This window comes from Staurois parvus, unplaced genomic scaffold (assembly GCF_062004578.1).
Source record: "Staurois parvus isolate SC_StPar_1 unplaced genomic scaffold, SC_StPar_1.0 ptg000019l, whole genome shotgun sequence".
In the NCBI taxonomy this organism is placed as follows: Eukaryota; Metazoa; Chordata; class Amphibia; order Anura; family Ranidae; genus Staurois; species Staurois parvus.
Window position 1 is genome coordinate 21713152 of NW_028317815.1, and position 18421 is coordinate 21731572.

General features: G+C 38.6%; 1 protein-coding gene across 10 annotated transcripts in view; it reads right to left on the minus strand.

Moving 5' to 3' along the window:
- The window catches only part of MAGI2 (membrane associated guanylate kinase, WW and PDZ domain containing 2), a 1033722-nt gene that overhangs the window by 106171 nt on the left and 909130 nt on the right, over positions 1–18421 (minus strand). For 9 of the 10 annotated variants that reach the window (XR_016314026.1, XM_089685799.1, XM_089685765.1 and 6 more), the window contains 2 exons: positions 15753–15784; positions 15137–15326 (listed from right to left, as the gene is read on the minus strand). Coding sequence is in view for 9 of the 10 variants with exons in the window: in XM_089685799.1 (XP_089541925.1) it covers positions 15137–15326; positions 15753–15784 (222 nt within the window). In the remaining variant the exon portion in view is untranslated. The remainder of the gene's footprint in view (positions 1–15136; positions 15327–15752; positions 15785–18421) is intronic. The other variant, XM_089685771.1, reaches the window with a different exon arrangement.

Sequence of the window (18421 nt, forward strand, 5' to 3'; positions counted from 1 at the left end):
ATGGGGCCCCCGGGCAATAGGGGATCATGGGGCCCCTGTGTCCTCACCCACAGCCAAAAAAAGCCTATGAAAAAGCCAATTAAAGGTACCAGGGGCATCTCATGGGGCCCCTACTGACCCCGGGCCCCCGGGCAGTGCCCGAGTGGCCAAATGGTCAGTCCGCCTTTGTCCTCTAGTTAAACAATCAATGGTCATAACATTTGTAAAATGCATAGCATATTACTCCATTTTGGAAGTCAGCGGACATTAAAGTAGGCAGAGTCAGGCAACCTTATCTTTGAAGCAGCGTGAGACAATGCAGTTTTGAATGATAAAGCAATTACAGTAATCATTCTACAGCTGCTCTTTTACTCAGGTTAATGATTTCATTTTTTACTCTGTACTGTGTGAGTAAGAGACAGCCACCATCTTAGCATTTGTACACACTTTCACCAGCCAGTACTTTCTGTTCTCAGACCCCCAACCCTGATGACACCATTGAATTAGGTGGCATATGCCACTAATGATGTAAAATTCGCAATGGCTGTGGGCCTAGGCACTGTCACAGAAGTGCTATTTATCTTCTAATCTGTTATGCTAAAGGTGTGTTTATTGTGGATTGCTTTGTCACAAACTGTGCTAATGAATCCTTGTTAGGCAGCCAGTGTTAGAATTTTATAAATAAATACATATTATTTGTTTTTTAATTGGTTTTCCCTTGAACCCTACCCAAATAAATTTTGGTGTCACATGGAATGTGACATATCCACTAGAGGTCCTTATCAGAGACCGTTATATAAAAAAGTTCCCCGGGGAACTAGATCTGTTTACCTAGATCCTGATGCCAGGACTCCACTTTTAGATTATTAACTTCATTGGTGAACAATATTTCACCTAATCTTCTGTACATTCAGAATGTAGATTAATGCTACTAAGCTTACCTGTGTTCTCAGAAATAACCCTTTCTATGCTATGATACAGTAACTACACTGCTGACTATCTAGCACATGGACATCCTTGACATAGTGTAGAAGAAACAGTGCAGCGCTTAAAATAAATATCCCTGTGACACATAACATAAATTATACCTGTAAATAGATACCTGTCATTATACTAGTGCAGAACATAACAAAGAAAAGAAAAGTGGACACCTTCAATATGTTAGGTGTGACAGGTTTCACATAAATCAATATGACATAAATAAATGAATAAATAATACAGTAAAGCATCAATCAATCCACCTTGTCTCCAGCAGTGCTCAATTCTCCACCTTTATGCACTCACCAGAGGGCTAAAATGCCAGAGAACAGGACATGATAAAAATGTTTTGTTAAGAAAAGCAACACAAACAATACTTGATTGGCACTCAGGGGCATGGATTCTGATAGCTTTGGCCATAATACATGCTTTTGTATTTTAGCCCACTGGATATTCATGAAGGTGGAGGATTGAGCACTGCTGGCGACAAGGTGGAAATGTCTGTTTGCACTTTGGGACTTGTTCATCTGGATATACACCAAAAGATTTGGACACATGTTTATTGGAATACCGTGGATCTAGCTTTATTGTATTATTTATTCCTTTATTTATGTCATATTGATTTATGTGAAACCTGTCACACCTAACATACTGGAGATGTCTCTTTTTATTTTATTTTTTATGTTTTGCACTAGTATAATGAGGGGTATCTACCGTTATTTACAGGTATAATGTATGTTTTGTGTCACAGGGATATTTATTTTAAGCACTGCACTGTTTCTTCTCCATTATTGCTTTGTAAGGTTGGCATGTCACCTTTTTTGGTGCTAGCGGCTACTTCCTCAGAGCGCTCACTTATTTTGCTTTCCTATCCTTGACATAGTAATTAAGTTTTTGGCAACAAAAGCCTTAAATGTTATACTTTGCTGTTTCCAAACAATACAGAAGAGTATCTGTTGTTTAACACATGGTACTATAAGGACATGCTAGTGACCCATGTGTCTTGGATTTCTGCAGCTTTGAATGTGGCCATATCTTCCTTCTGTAAGTAGTGTTCTAAAGTTATAAAAGTCACGTATGGACAAACAGTACTGAATTATTGCTGGCTTGAGAAATATCAACAACATGATTTTCCTGCTAAGCTTACAAAAATAGAAAGAAGGTATAATGCTCTGCCTGTGCTAACTGCCCACCCCACCATCATATAAAGAAAGTAAGAAAATGGAAGGGGGCTTAGTTACAAAGAATGATAGCAAGTAAAAATTCAGCTGACTGAATGTAAAAATTTTGCATTTGAAATGATAAAATCTTTCAAAAAACGATTAAATAAATCTACACATAAATAAAAAAAAATAACAAGGTGTTTAACATATTTAAAGATCACTTATGGTACAAAAATGCACATTGTAAATCAGTTTGCTGCAAATCAGGTTTGTTACAGATGGTACGGTAGATCTATATGGTTGCAGTGAAAAGTATTAAAATGGAACTTGCTGTTAGACATGTGCGATTCATTTTGTTACGAATCAAAATTTGGACAAAATTTTCATTATTTGGAGATTCGAATGTATCAACATTTCTGAATCACAATAGTAACGAATTTCAATGCATTTTAAAAAAATTATAACAAAATATCTGAATTTGAAAATGAATTCGAAATGGAAACATTTGCAATAAGTACAATAAGGTATAACAGTGAAATAATATGATGAATCCTAAGTAGGCTGCTTTATAGAATAGAAAAGAATATAATAGAATAGACTAGAATAGAATAGAATAAAACACAAGAGAATAGAAGAATAGAATATAAAATAGTAGGTAGTGGGACATACGTAAGATACAGGATGATCAGACACGTTGCAGAAAAAAAAATTACACTAAGTATCATATGAGCTTTTCATTTTTATCATGTGTCTCGCTTACACTTAGACTTTATTTCCTAGTGGGAGATTATCAAAAACTATTAGACAAAGGCTTCAAATGTAGGAAAATCTAATTAGATTTGGGACCCTCAAACCAATGTGATACATAGACATGAAAACTTGAACTATTTAATTTTTCTTCCTTTAGATTTTCTTTAACTTTTTACAGTGACTATTTTCTTACCAATATACTGTACATATATGGCTAAAAAAAAAGACATGATTAAAATTATTATTTTGCAATTTTTTTTCATATTTGCCAGAAATATAGTTTTTAATATGATTTTTTTTTTATCATGACCTTAGTAACTAAAGAAATTATGCATAAACTACTATACATTCCCTTTAAATCAAGCTCACGAAATACGGGGGCGCATGCGCGGCCGGCTTACGGATGGACGCTAAGCTGTGAGCGCTCTGTCCACCTGCCAGCATCTAACCGGCACACACCGGCCCAGGGAGTAACCAACCCCACAGTGACCTTACCTGAGGGTGCCCGCACCTCTCCGACCATGCCCCGCAGGAGAAAAACCCCGGAGAAGCCGGGGAAACTCACTCTATTCTTCCCGGCGCTCAATCCGGGAATCCAAGATGGCGCCGGCTGCAGCACCCAGGGAGAAGGCAGGAGACACGAGGGGGACTACATGGCCCAGCAAGCAGACGCCAGGCTGAGGCATCCACTTTATCCAGGGGATCCTGGTGAGTTGTCACCTCCATTATCCCCCACGACCAGTAGCCCAGCTAAATCTCGGCCACGACTTGACCAACCCTGACCCCGCATTTCAGGCCCAAAACTTCCCGCCTCAGTCAACTTCCATGATACTGCCTGACATAGATTCCTTCCCTGCATCAGACCAGCTGCTAACGGAAATTCCCATGAAAAACATGCTGACCCTTTTGCGGCAAACCTTACATAATGACATCTCGGTATCGCTAAACCAAATTACTAACGCGGTACAAACACAAGAACGCAGAATACGGCATATCGAACTTAATATGGGGGATGTAAAAGCAGCACATAATGATTTGATCGATGCTCATGCGGACCACTCATCTGACCTCGAACAAATTAATTTAAAACTAGCTGACCTGGAAGATCGTTCGCGTCGCAACAACATCAAATTCAGAGGGATCCCTGAATCAATCACAGGCGAGGCGCTATTGCCCTATATACAGCAGTATATCCAACTTCTTCTCCCATCACTTCCTAATCTGGAGATGGCGATAGATCGAGCCCACCGGCTACCAAAACCCTCATTTCTGTCAGCATCTATTCCAAGAGATGTATTGGCCCGTATCCATTTTTACCATATTAAAGAAAAAATTATGACGGCTGCTAGGAATCCACCCCCACTTCCACCATCACACGGAAATCTCCGATTGTACGTGGACCTATCCAAAGCCACACTTCTCAACAGGAAAAAAATGATTTCCATTACCAAAGCCTTGAGAAATCATGGCATAGCGTACCAGTGGGGTTTCCCCACAAAGCTAACAGTAAGACATCAGGGAAGGATACACACGATTAAATCCCTGGAGGCTGGCCTGGACTTACTCAAAGTATGGAACATTCTACCCGCGGATGCGCAGGAAACGACATCGGCCTCCATTTTACCTATGGAGGCAACATAACCACCATAATGTCACACCTTACGCTTTGACATGCCTATATTTCTCCCTAGAGGCCACTCTTTTGCATACCACCATCTGGCGATCGGCCATACCCGATGACTCGTGTTCTAAGTTTTTACAGTTGGCATGACCCCTTCGGAGGTCAAAGCCGGTTCAAAACCCCCAGTTATCAAGTAGCAGTTGCAGCTACTTGGTCTACTTGCATTGTCTGCAAGTTTTTTTTATCCTTTTTTGTGTTCCTTCCCCCCCTTACCCCAGCACCGCCAACTACTTATTTACATCCTAAGATTTGGAAATCCTACACTTCCAGGGAAAACACACCCCAAATCCTCCATCGAGCCTAACCCGCAATACGATAATATCACCTCTTTCCTTCTCCAGAAGACATCCTCTAAACCACGATCCCCTCAAATACCAACGCTACTATGCAAACACCTGGGAAAAACATGTACAAATGATTAATATCACATCCCTAAATGTACGAGGCCTAAACTCCCCATTTAAGAGATCGATGCTCGCCAAAGAAATCCGGAAGTCCCCGGCTGATGTAATCTTTATACAGGAATCTCACTTTGCTACAGACAAAACCCCCAAGCTATATCTTCACCATTTCACCCAAATTTTTATGGCAACAAATGACAAGAAAAAGAATGGAGTTATCACTGCCATAAATGACTCTATTCCACTCCACGTTATTTCCGAAACAGCTGATCCGCAAGGACGCTACCATATCCTGATATGCCAAATAAATGACATAACCTACACCCTAGTGAACATTTATGGACCAAACAGCAAACAGTTGAGCTTCTACCACAAACTATACAAGATCATTGAACGGTGTAAACAAGGTAGACTTATCATCGGTGGCGACTTTAATGTCCTGAATAACCCTTCCTTAGACTCCTCCTCCAGCCAAAGACCCTCCAAATTAAACCTCAATCGCTTTCTACATGATCACGATCTATATGATATCTGGAGATGCCAACATGGCACGGAAAGAGACTATACATACTTCTCCCCTTCCCACCTTTTGTACTCAAGAATAGATTTTTTCATTACTGACAAGTGGACTCTACAACATGTAACGTCGTCCAAAATTGGTACTATATCCTGGTCTGATCACGCCCCTATCAACATATCCTTGGACAGCAAACGAAGATCGGCAATCCCGCTTATATGGAGACTGAACTCTACACTTCTGAAAAATCCGGAGAACCAGAAACACCTGCTAGAAGCCCATAATCTTTTCTGTGAAACCAATTCTACACCCGATATCCCTATTACTACGCTCTGGTTAACATATAAGGCCTACATGAGAGGTATCCTCATACAGCTCAACTCACGCATTAACAGGCAACGCACACAACAAATTGACCAACTACTCAGTTCCATCCAATTACATGAAGAGATCAACGAAAAAAACCCAAACCCTTCCACATCTGCGGCTCTAAACACAGATATAAACAAGTTACGCACCATATTACTCCACGAATATGACATCAATCTCCAAAAAATGAAAGCCAAATTTTATGCACTCGGGAACAAAACGAACGTATTACTATCTAAAATTGTTAAACAAAAACGACTTAAAACCAAAATTCCTACAATCCAACACCCCGACACGCGTTCCCCACTAATAAACCCACAGGATATAGCCAACGCATTTGCATCTTATTACCAATCATTATATAATATTAAAGACGATCCAAATACAACCCAACCAACAACTGTATCTATTGAAAACTTTCTATCCAATACCAATTTACCCCAAATTACCCAATCTCAACTTGAAATAATTTCTGTGCCAATTTCTCCCATGGAAATTGAAAAAACCATAAAAAGTCTCCCCCTACACAAATCGCCAGGGAATGATGGCTTTACAAACAAATTTTATAAAACTTTTGCGCCCAGTCTAACGCAACATTTAGCTACCCTATACAACCTTGTTGCCACAAATACTACCTCACTAGCCAACTGGGGAAAACATCTTCTCCCAATAGCTCCACTTACCTGGGAAAAAACATTTACTATCACTTTCAAAGCCTCCAAATGCAGCTCTCACTGGGAAACATATCTAATAATTCTCCATCAGGGATACCTAACCCCTACCAAACTATCCCTTTATTATCCCCAGCTATCGCAAGCATGTTGGAGGCACTGTGGAGAGACAGGCTCACTACTTCACTTACTCTGGCTATGTAAGTCCCTCAAATCATATTGGAACAAGGTGTTCCAGATAGTCTCCTCAATTGCGGAAACACAAATATTCCTGAACCCAGAACTAGCCCTCCTTCACATCGGGATTGATAAATACCCTACGAACTCACGCATTATCATTATACACATCTTAGCAGCCGCTAAAATTAATATTACCAAACTATGGCGATCCACTTCAACTCCTCTTTTGTCACGCCTATTTTCCGATCTCAATCTCCAATGTGAGATGGAAAGAAGAACAGCCCTGCACAACTCCTCCTATCATAAATTTAAGTCCCAATGGTCTAGATGGTTAAAAAATCCTAATTGCTCAATACGTTGTTGATTACTATTCGAAAGGAATACAATACTCTCTGCCCACACTAAATAGGTGCTTACCCTCCCCTTTCCCCACTCCCTTCCCTGTTCCTCCACTACCCTCATGTTCTCCCCACTCTTATGCCCCACTAGTCTCCTAGAATGGTTCACAACATACGGAGCATACCTCTCATGTAACTGAATCACAGAAACACAGGTTCCCCGGCCACTTGGTGGGGTTCCTTCACTTCCCTTTTGTCTTATTTTTCGTAAATTGTTATTCTCGATGTGAACCAAAAGTTTGATTATCATATATTACTTATGTATGTTTAAACTTTAATAAAAACTATTTGAATATAAATCAAGCTCACTCTTTTTGTAAAAAAATCAGAAAACAGCAAAACGTTTATACACCACTTCTGATGGCCCAAATGGCTAAATGAAGCACCTTGAAGGCAATTTTTAAATAAAGACTTGCTTTCAAAGATTTACCATACTATAGAAAATTTCTATACAAACAAGCATACTTGGAGTGTCACAGCACATATACTCTGGTAAAAGATATTTTTTACACATCCAAAAGGTCTAGACGTCATTGGGACCACCGAACTCAGATATCCAGGAAGGTCATATGAGCCCTGTCTGACCCCACTTTAAAGGTCTTTGTGGATGTTGGCCCTATACAGTTGAAGCAGTCCTTCAGATGTTAGGTTTTACATCAGAGAAATCAAATTTTTGTTACAATTAGAAATATTTACAACATTTACCCCTTCTCGCTGACTGTACGCATATATGCGGCCCCACTGGATTGGGTTTTTTACCGTGGGGATGCATATATGCGTATATGTCTTTGTGCTGAGAGTGCACCACATGGCGCGCTCCCAACACAGAGATCAAGGTTTCATACGAACGATCGTTCCAGGTCACCTGATCACTGTGATAGCCTATGATTGGCCACCACAGCGATCAATCACTGTGAAGCCCACCCCTGTGTTTTCTCTCTCTCTGAATGGAGTAGAGAGATACTTTGGAAATACACTGAGAAAAAAAATCCGAACTGTGTGAAATAAACAATAAAGAAAAATACCTAGATCAATATTTGATCCAGGTCAGTGCCAGGGTTAGTGTTTGGGTCAAGTAAGAGTCAAAGGTCAAGGTCAGGGTCAGTATATTTTGGGCAGGATGTTTTTTTCAACTTTTCTTAAAAATTAATATCAGTGTCAGTTAGTGTCAGTGTGTTTTAGGTAGGATTAAAAAAAAAGCAAAATACGCACTATTGTTTCTTGGCTGTACTACGTGTACATAGAACAACTAACATACACATACGTGGTATCGCTGCGATCATCGGGAACAGGAGAATTTATTTTGGGTTGTTCTTTGGTGGTAGGTTATGGTAGCAGCAAGAATTATACAGCTACTTATAAAAACATTTTTTTTCACTATTTTGGGCCAGTTTTCCTTTGATAATAAAAAAAATCAGGAAATATCCATTACCATTTACCAGCAAATGAAAGACCAATTTGTCCAGAAAACAACAAAGTAATCCACCTGGATGCACAAAGTAGTTGTGATGATATGTACGGTTTTACCAACACATTTCAAAGTTGCAAAATTGTGCTTAGGTATTACCATTTGGGGTTAACCATAGAGCAGCCTCTCTTGCTCCAACCTTTTTTTTCTTTTGGATTTTTGGTATGTTTATTACAGAACTGAAACATCCTTTGCTGTTGCATTCATGGCCAGGGTCATTCATAATGAACAGGCTTCCGTAACATAAAACACATGAATGCAATGTGAAAATTGTGAAGTAATCCAAAGTGTCATCATGACATTTAGAGAACTCTTTTTTTCCAAAAAGTTAGAAATGGAAGTCTCAAGGTTTTTTTTCTAAACAGGTTCTGTCAGGTCTCAGGAATAATTTATATCCTTAACGCTGAACTCTGGGATAAGCTAATATTGTCTAAATACAAGAGGTCTATTGAATCTTAGTGTACTTTGTGTATTTCTTCCACATCGGTGCAGTAATCCAGTGTGGAAGTTTGCCTCTGTGCAGGAACTTCTTGTAATACAAGCAATCACTGCTGCCTTCTCTGCTTGGGCCAGTTGACTGGTCATGTATCCAACCCCTCATTTACTTTTCTGCAGGCTACCTGTGGTGGGAAGGCCTGCCGGGTCCATCCTACAGCTCCCCTGTTTGCACAAGCTATGCGCAGCACATTGGTGATGTCACTACTACTTTGCATGGTTTTAACTGGGTTTGCAAAGACATTGGGTACACACAAAGTGGATTTATATCCTGTTTGGCTATTGAGGAATATACAATATATATAATTAACTAACATTAAAAGCTATCACAAAGATGCCTAAAAATGCAGGGACATTTTAGTTTGCATCTGATCTCTTGCTGTCTAGAGGATCTACATTCTTAAACCGATAGTAAACACCACTTGCTCACTTGTACCTACAGGAAAGCTTACACAAAATCTTACCTGTAGGTACAAGGAATATCTCCTAAGCGTGCACTGTTTAGGAGATATTTACTACTTCTGCAGCTGGTGACGTCACTGGTGCATGTGCAGTGCGCTCTCAATGGAAGGCATTCCATTCATTGAGAGAGCTGTGCCACAGGCATGACTGTGTGGGAATGACACCAACGTGGCCCAGCCATTCAAACGGGCAGAGCCTGTGAACCTGGAAGGAAGGAAGACTGGGTAAAGATGGAAGCCCTGTCAGCAATGACAGCATGTGGCTGAAGGGTTTCATTGTAAGATAATTCTTTCATAATGAGCAAGTATGCATTGCATACTAGCACATTATGCTATTACCTTGAAGGGAGAAAGTTTTTTTTCTTTAACTTCACTACCACTTTAAAAACCTGCTTCAAGGAGAATACTAACACAAATTCATGAACATCTATACAAGTCCCTGTATGAGATGCTTAAAAGCATTACACAATAAAATATTACTAAGTTGTCTGGTAGACAGTAGAGTTTTATGGATTACTGACCTAGCAGAATGAACACAAAGATAGGTAACATCTTGTAAATCAGTGTTAAGGCTTCATGCACACAGGGTGTTTTATGCAGCCACTTTTAGGGGCGTCAGGTGTTTTTTTTTTTACTGCTTTGAAATGGCCCTCCATATCATCTTAGGTGTCCACACACACATATACTATTAGAAGCTTTTAGCAGCAGTAGCGTTTACCAGCAGGAAAAAAAACAGGGCCAGTGCGTCCAGGAGCAGCAATGTTTTGTCAGAAGAACTACTTAAACATGTTAACGCTTGGTGTGTTTTGCACTTGAGCATTTCCATGACCAGAATAAATTATTATTATGGCCAATTAAATAAATGAATGCCCAAGCGCTTGATATTTGTAAATGCGCCTAAACGCATGTTAAAGCATTATAGTCTTTGACAAGAGCCAGGTGTTTTTTTTGCCAATACACTGCTGCCAAGAGGAGGAGCATTTTTTAAAATGTCCCCTGTGCATGAGTCCTTATTGTTAATGGGAATATTTTCTTTATTACATTCAGAGCCACAAAAATACAGTTTAAAAAACCCCAAATATTCCTTTTTCTTTTACATGTTTTCCAGTTTCTCCTTAACAGCTATTTTGGTAATATGCTAGGAAAACATAAAGGATGATTTGTCCAAATCACATGAATGACTCATGACAAAATTAACTAGTTATATTTTCTGCCTGTCTCTACCTACCATGTGAATTGTCACATGAAGCAGAGAGACAGAAGAAAAGAAGTTTGACTATGACATGAATTCTTATTTTTGATGCCTTTTAATTCTGTTCTCTTTTGGTCTGTTAAATATAGTACTAAAACATTTTTTTGTATCTCTGACCCAGCCAAAAGACCAGAATTCTCATAAATTCTGTGCACTCATGATTAACTCCAGCAGCCGGAGGTCCTTCCCAGTTTGTCTCTATGCACTAAAGAACAACCCCTTGATTACCTATTAAAAAAAGCCTCCCCCTTTCCTGTGTCTATGCAAATTAGGAAAGGTGGAAGTGTTCTGTATCTCTAACACACTTCCTGTTCTATGGTAAGAATGCCGTTTTCAAATTGATATAGTACACTGACTGAATATTGGCATGCTAAGATAAAAGTGTGGCAGGTTCACAAGGTGAATGTGAATGGAAAACTGGAGAAAATCTTGAAAAAAGAGAACTTGTGCAGCCATTTATTGATTTTTTGGGAGGGGGTAGATACACCAAGAGTGGGCAAACTTTATATTTTATGTAATAGGTATCCAAATTAGTTCTACAGCGAAGACCATTTCCCATTCTGTGTCCTATGAGTTATGAAAGACTAAACCTTTAAAGATGTGTAGGATTATTTTATTGGCAATATAAATGATTCTACTAGACAGTCCACTTGCTCATACAGGGACAGTGCAAGACTTGTTGGTGGCCATATTTGACAAAGTTTCTGTAATGTATTTAGCAGCAGATATCAGTTGCCAGCTGTGAGGAGTTCTTATCTGTGGTTTAGCTTAATCACAGAAACAAAATAATTCATTGTGGAGAAAGAAAAATCAATGTTGTTTTTTTCATTGAAATTAGCTTGGCAGACTGGTTCTGTAGCAATTTCTAACACCTTCACCCAAGAGTGTATGATTGATATCTTACTTAGAAGAATTCTGGCAGTAGTGCATTCACCTAAACTAATGCCAGAAACCATAGCACTTAATGACACGCCAGCACGATTTCATTCAATAGTGATTAATAGCCCAATACTTCAAACATTGAAAAAAAAAACTGATTATAAAATAGGAGCAGCTGGAATAATGCTAAATATGTGAACTGAATATATTGAAAATACTTAAAGTTTTGTAAAACTGCCAAGAAGCTTGACTGTAGCAGAATACAGAAAGCTTATCCATGAATGAGGTTTACAGTCATCTTAATATGTGACAGCTCTCCAAGTATGAGCTGTAAACAATGACCAATCAGTGATGCTTATTGAACAACCATCTTTGTAATGACTTTATTGGTTTGTACTAAGCCCTTCAAAGAGGTCAAGATTTGTTATAAAAGATTGTTTGAAATACAATAATAATTATCATAATTTAATTAAAGGGGACCTTTTACTTTTAGTCCAAATTGAAGCTAATTTCCAAAAATAAAAATTACGTATATTGCATTGCACCATTCTGTTTTCTTTTCCAATGAGTGTTAACAACATGTTCATACAGCTGCAAAAGAATGATATTTCAATGGAAAATCTGTAGCATAGGGACAATTATTAGAGGGCTGCAGCAAGTGTAGACTTGCATTTCACTACAGTGAACTAATTGCATCCCCATCTAAAATATTAAAAAAAGACATATCATTTTTAATTGAATTTTCCACAGAGCTCCTGTAACTGTATTAAATATGATAATCTGTCCCACCATTCCTACATCATTGGAGGAATAATAGATATGATGTACAGTACATTGTTAAAGGAAGGCAATAACTGCTTTAGGTTAATTCAACTTAGAATTTGTTTTGAAAGTTTACAAATGTAAATACAATTGTATATTTATTACCTTTCCAAAATATTTTTATTAAAGGATTTTGAAATTATGTTGATTTTGAAAACCATGTTGAGGTTTCTTAAAAGAAAGAACAGCACTACTTTTATGCTTACTGCAAATTATCATATTGTGAAAGTGGCACAAATAAAAAATACCTAAGTCTGTCTCACATGCCAGAACTCTTACCAAAGCTGTCAGAAGGCTTTCATGAATTAGCACAGGATTTTTCAATGAGGCCATACTGCCAGTAAAGTGAAAAATTGTTTATTGGATTCCCCCTATATATTTTAATTGCGTTGTGGCTATCAGGTGGTTGTAATTAGAATTACCTTAATTAAGGATATCAACTAACAGCATGGCTATGTTAACTTTTTTACAGTTATTCTTTTAGCTTTATTATCTTGTAGTTACAATCCTTGAAAATGTAGCCCATTTGGTTATAATAGTAGTGGGCTGGCATTATTGTTGTGAAAGTACAGTATATAGGCTATAGCAAACTTTATTGGTTTATTAGGCCAGGGCTGAACAAGACACAAGATCATGCAAACATGTCATGTCTAAACATATTCAAAGACACACTAGATAGATAGTCCAAGGATTGACAGTTAACTCCTGCAAAACAAATTTGTAAGGTACAATCTAAAAATATTTTACAGTGATAAAAGTAACCTTCATGAAAATCATATTAGATAACAGACTCAAGTCCTCTGTAAAAAAAAAGTAAATTAGAAAGCTTATTGTTAACAAATATGATAATTACCACAAATGTGTTCATTTAAGCATTAGGAATGCGTCCTGCCCACAGTTGTATATTATAGCACTTAATAAGGACTTGAGATTCTCAGTAGAATTATCATTAATACAATGAAGCAAAAATAACTTCAAAACAACAGAGATTGAATATAGTTACAGTGAAGGAAATAAGTATTTGATCCCCTGCTGATTTTGAATGTTTGCCCACTCACAAAGAAGTGATCAGTCTAAAAATCGAATGGTAGGTTTATTTTAACACTAAGAGACAGAATAGCAACAAAAAATTTAAAAGAAATGCATGTCTAGCAAATTATGCACTGATTTGCATGTTCATGAAAGAAATAAGTATTTGATCCCCTTCACAAAACATGACTTAGTACTTGGTGGCAAATCCCTTGATGGCAATCACAGAGGTCAGACGTTTACTGTAGTTGGCCACCAGGTTTGCACACATCTCAGGAGGGATTTTGGCCCACTCCTCTTGGCAGATCCTCTCCAAGTCATTTAGGTTTGGTGGCTGACGTTTGCAACTCGAACTTTCAGCTCCTTCCACAGATTTTCAATCAGATTAAGGTCTGGAGACTGGCTAGGCCACTCCAGGACCTTAATGTGCTTCTTTTTGAGCCACTCCTTGGCCATGTGTTGCCTTGGCCGTGTGTTTTGGGTCATTGTCATGCTGGAACACCCATCCATGACCAATTTTCTATGCCCTGGCTGAGGGAAGAAGGTTCTCACCCAAGATTGAAGGTACATTGCCCCTTTGATCGTACCTTTGATGCTGTGCAGTGGTCCTGTCCCCTTAGTAGAAAAACACCCCCAAAGCAGAATGTTTCCACCACCATTTTTGACAGTTGGAATGTTGTTCTTGGGGTCATAGGCAGCATTTCTCCTCCTCCAAACACTGCGAGTTGAGTTGATGCCAAAGAGCTCAATTTTGGTCTCATCTGACCACAACACTTTTTTACCAGTCCTCCTCTGCATTATTCAGATGTTCGGTGGCAAACTTCAGACGGGCCTGAACATGTGCTTTCTTGAGCAGAGGGACCTTGTGGGCACTACAGGATTTCAATCCTTGTTGGCGTAGTGTTACCAATTGTTTTCTTCGTGACTGTGGTCCCAGCTGCCTGGAGATCATTGACAAGAATCTCTTGTGTAGTTCTGGGATGATTCCTCACTTTTCTCATGATCATTGATACTCCACGAGGTGAGATCTTGCATGGTGCACCAGACCTAGGGAGACTGACAGTTGTTATGTGCTTTTTCCATTTGCGAATGATTGCACCAACTGTTGTCACCTTCTCACCAAGCTGCTTGGTGATAGTTTGGTAGCTCAGTCCAGCCTTGTGTAAGTTTACAATCTTGTCCCTGACATCCTTGGACAGCTCTTTGGTCTTTGCCATGGTGGAGAGTTTGGAATCTGATTGTTTGATTGCTTCTGTGGACAGGTGTCTTTTATACAGGTAACAAAATGAGATTAGCAGCACTCCCTTTAAGAGACTGCTTCTAATCTCAGCTTGTTACCTATGTGAAAATTATGCAAATCAGTGCATAATTTGTTAGACATGCATTTCTTTTGAATTTTATGTTGCTATTCTGTTTCTCAGTGTTACAATACACCTACCATTCAATTTTTAGACTGACCATTTCTTTGTGAGTGGGCAAACCTTCAAAATCAGCAGGGGATCAAATATTTATTTCCTTCACTGTACATGTTTTAGGCATTTTAGACAAGTAATGAAAATATTGCATAGCTGGCACAGGCTAGGCTATTACTGACATTTTTAAGTACATAGATAATCTTAGCAGGAAGCATTCATATTACTTACGTCTACTTTCATAAATTGCTCTTGATTTCTCGTAAAGTTCATAGGGGTCAGGTTTTCTTGGGTCAAAGGCCTCTGTAGAATCAGGAAATGAACCTCTATGTAAGGTTGGTGGGTATGGGAGAGTGGGTGGTATTGATGGTGCTGATAAACTAGTCTGGGGGCTTCCTTGATTCTCCCAACGTTCCATCACCTGCAATACAAATACAGGTTTTCGACATGATTGGATTGTTATAACGGTGTTTGTTTGTGAACACTGACGGAATATGAAGAGATAATTAAAAATAAAAGCTTAACATCTAGAACAGCTTGACGATTACACTTTTTATGTTCATTCTCTGCTCAAGCAATGAATACTTATTAAAAAATAGTGTGAAGAATGTAAACTTTCTCTGTAAATATGATGTACAAGACACTCTAGCTAAAGTGAACATCAAATGCTATGCCTACTTTGGTATTGCTCCACTAATGGGCTTGTGTGGACAAGCGATACAATCAAAACCACAAAACCCTTCCAAGATTATAACTACACAAAACCAGCAGTATAAATTAACACTATATAGCAGTTTAGAAAATAATCTGAGAAGTCAACAATCAATATAAACAAAAGATAACTTACAGGCTTGGAACTTTTCCAAGGAGAGAAGAAACCTGAAAACAAAAGTAAAACAACAGCATTAAGGATTAATAACAACCATGAAGAGTTACAGATCCTGACTGTGAAGAGAAAAAACTATAGTGTAGGCATCAAGTTACAAGCAAGTACTGTAAGCAATGCAAAGTCGCACTGGAAGTTGCACAACCTTGGGGTTGCAGCAGTGTGATCTGAGCCTTAGCTGAATGAGAAAAACAACTAATAGCAATCCAGCTTTTGCAAACAGCAAAATATAAAGATACATTAGGTACTATTCAGTAAGGCAAAGATCAATGTGCCTAGAGCAGTGCCACAATGCAACAAATAACAATTCATCTTTCATTCATCTATGAAATTAAACTCTATTTGTCTTTTTCATATTTTACCATCAGTTGCAGGATCCGGTGCATGGGTGCCATAAGAAATATCATGCAGGCCAACACACATGCTAATGCACATGTATCAGTATGTAAAATTCTGGGAGGACTTCAGTAAGATATGTTACATTCTGATTCCATTAGAGGTTCACTGCAAGTACTTTGGTCTGGTCTGTGCTCTTGCTTCATGTTCCCCTGCCTTCCCCAAACTTGGTTTATTATGTCCTTCCATGTCTGCCCAACCTTGCCTTCATTTTGAATGGGAGTTGTCTACCTCAACCCCAGTTTGTTTGTAGTTATTGACCTCTTAAAACGTCTTTTTTTAGACATCCACAAATTCTGATTTTGCTGCTCTGCGTCACCATTTTCAATTAGATGACAACAGCCTCAGCAGAGATATAATGCAATATAGCTAATATGATCATTTCAACAGTTTGTTTTGCCACTAAGCATTTTTGCAATGCTCCTTCATTAAAGTGAAAAATTCAACCTTGTGATTAATAAATAAAGGATTTGCTAGTAGGATTGGCGGCCAAAGTAAGCTATAAATGCCAAGGACACCTATAACTTTTATTGTCAAACACTAAACATTTCAGGTGCAATTTCTCAGAAATGTAAACTGAGGTGACATGAAAACAAACACTTTAACAATTAATAGTAATACATCCGTACAACTCTTTCTAACTTTATGTAGTAAACTGCAAGTATTTTGGTTCACCAATGCACGTTGTCTGCATTATTCAGTAAGATCACTATAATATTTAGGGTATTTGAGGATTCTAATAAGAGCATCCATGCATTTAAGGGCATTATGGGGCCAGGTACTCTTGCCTCAGAACAAAAAATCTGGGTTTCATTGGCGGCTTGGCAGCAATTTCAGCTACAGCAAGCATTCCCACTCTGGAATGGCTTTTCCATGCAAAGCCCTAGGTCTAGGTCACGGTGAACACCACCTAAACTGCTGACAAACCTGCTCTAGTAGGTACCTTGTGCATAGCAGGATGGAAATTTAGTAACCAACTGCACAAATGCACATAATGAAAAAGTTCAAATATAAAATTTGCTGCGCTGTCTCTATTAAAAAAAATTGTAGATAAATAAACACCCTACTACATAAAGGGTCCCTACAAACGTGCATATGCTTCAATGCCCTATGGACTGACAAAACGAAACCTAATATGTATATTCAATGTGCTCAAATGAAAATAGTGCTAAAAATTACAAATATACAATACGATCAAACTGTGCATACAGTGGGTTATATATATATATATATATATATATATATATATATATATATATATAAATAAAAGTCCCAATAATTTTTCAAACATATGAGAGTTCGAAAGAAATTCCCAAAAAATTCCAAAAAACCCCAATCAGCATTCAATGTCCCGCGGTGATCCGTAGAAGTGGGCAGGGCCTTGTATGAGCTGTCAGTTCCGCCATGTGGAATGTAGAGAGTGATAGTTGAGGATCCGCCCCCTCTGCTTCACAGAGAAAGCCCCGGACAATGGGCAGACGAGCCGCCATTGGATGCTGGTGATGGCAGGAATTTTCTTTTGAGGGAAGTGAACGATGTCCAGCTAGCATTATGCAAATGGTGACCCAGAGAAAGCAATACTGTGATGCTCTGGAGGAGTTTTCACAAATGATTGGTCTAGAGGTGTTTCCACATATGGAGTCCGTCGTCAGCTTGTAGAGGTATCAAGACCACACAGATGGCCAACTTTCTGCAGGAGAGAGCTGCAATATCTAACGCGCTATTTGACCTACCATTCCAGGTGGTCAATTATCTGTGGCGAGTGGGGCTCTGGAGGGGGAGCACTATTATTATTATACAGGATTTATATAGCGCCAACAGTTTGCTCAGCGCTTTACAAGTTGGAGTACTTCCCACAGAGTATTGCTATGGATAAGAAGATTAACTATTGTATCACTTAGTATTCACACTGGTTGCTGATGGGGTTTTTTTTGGAATTTTTTGGGAAATCCTTTGGAACTCTCAAATGTTTGCATAATTATTGGGACTTTAACATATATATATACACATTGGTTTCAAATGCACTGTATTGACAGTTTGATCGTATTGCATATTTGTTATTTTTAGCACTATTTTCGTTTGAGCACGTTGAATATACTTACTGTATTGATTTTTGTTTTAATTGTCAGCCCATACGGCATTGAAGCATATGCACATTTGTAGGGACCCTTTATGCAGTAGGGTGTTTATCTATCCAAAATTTTTTTTGTAGAGGCAGTGCAGCAACTTTTATA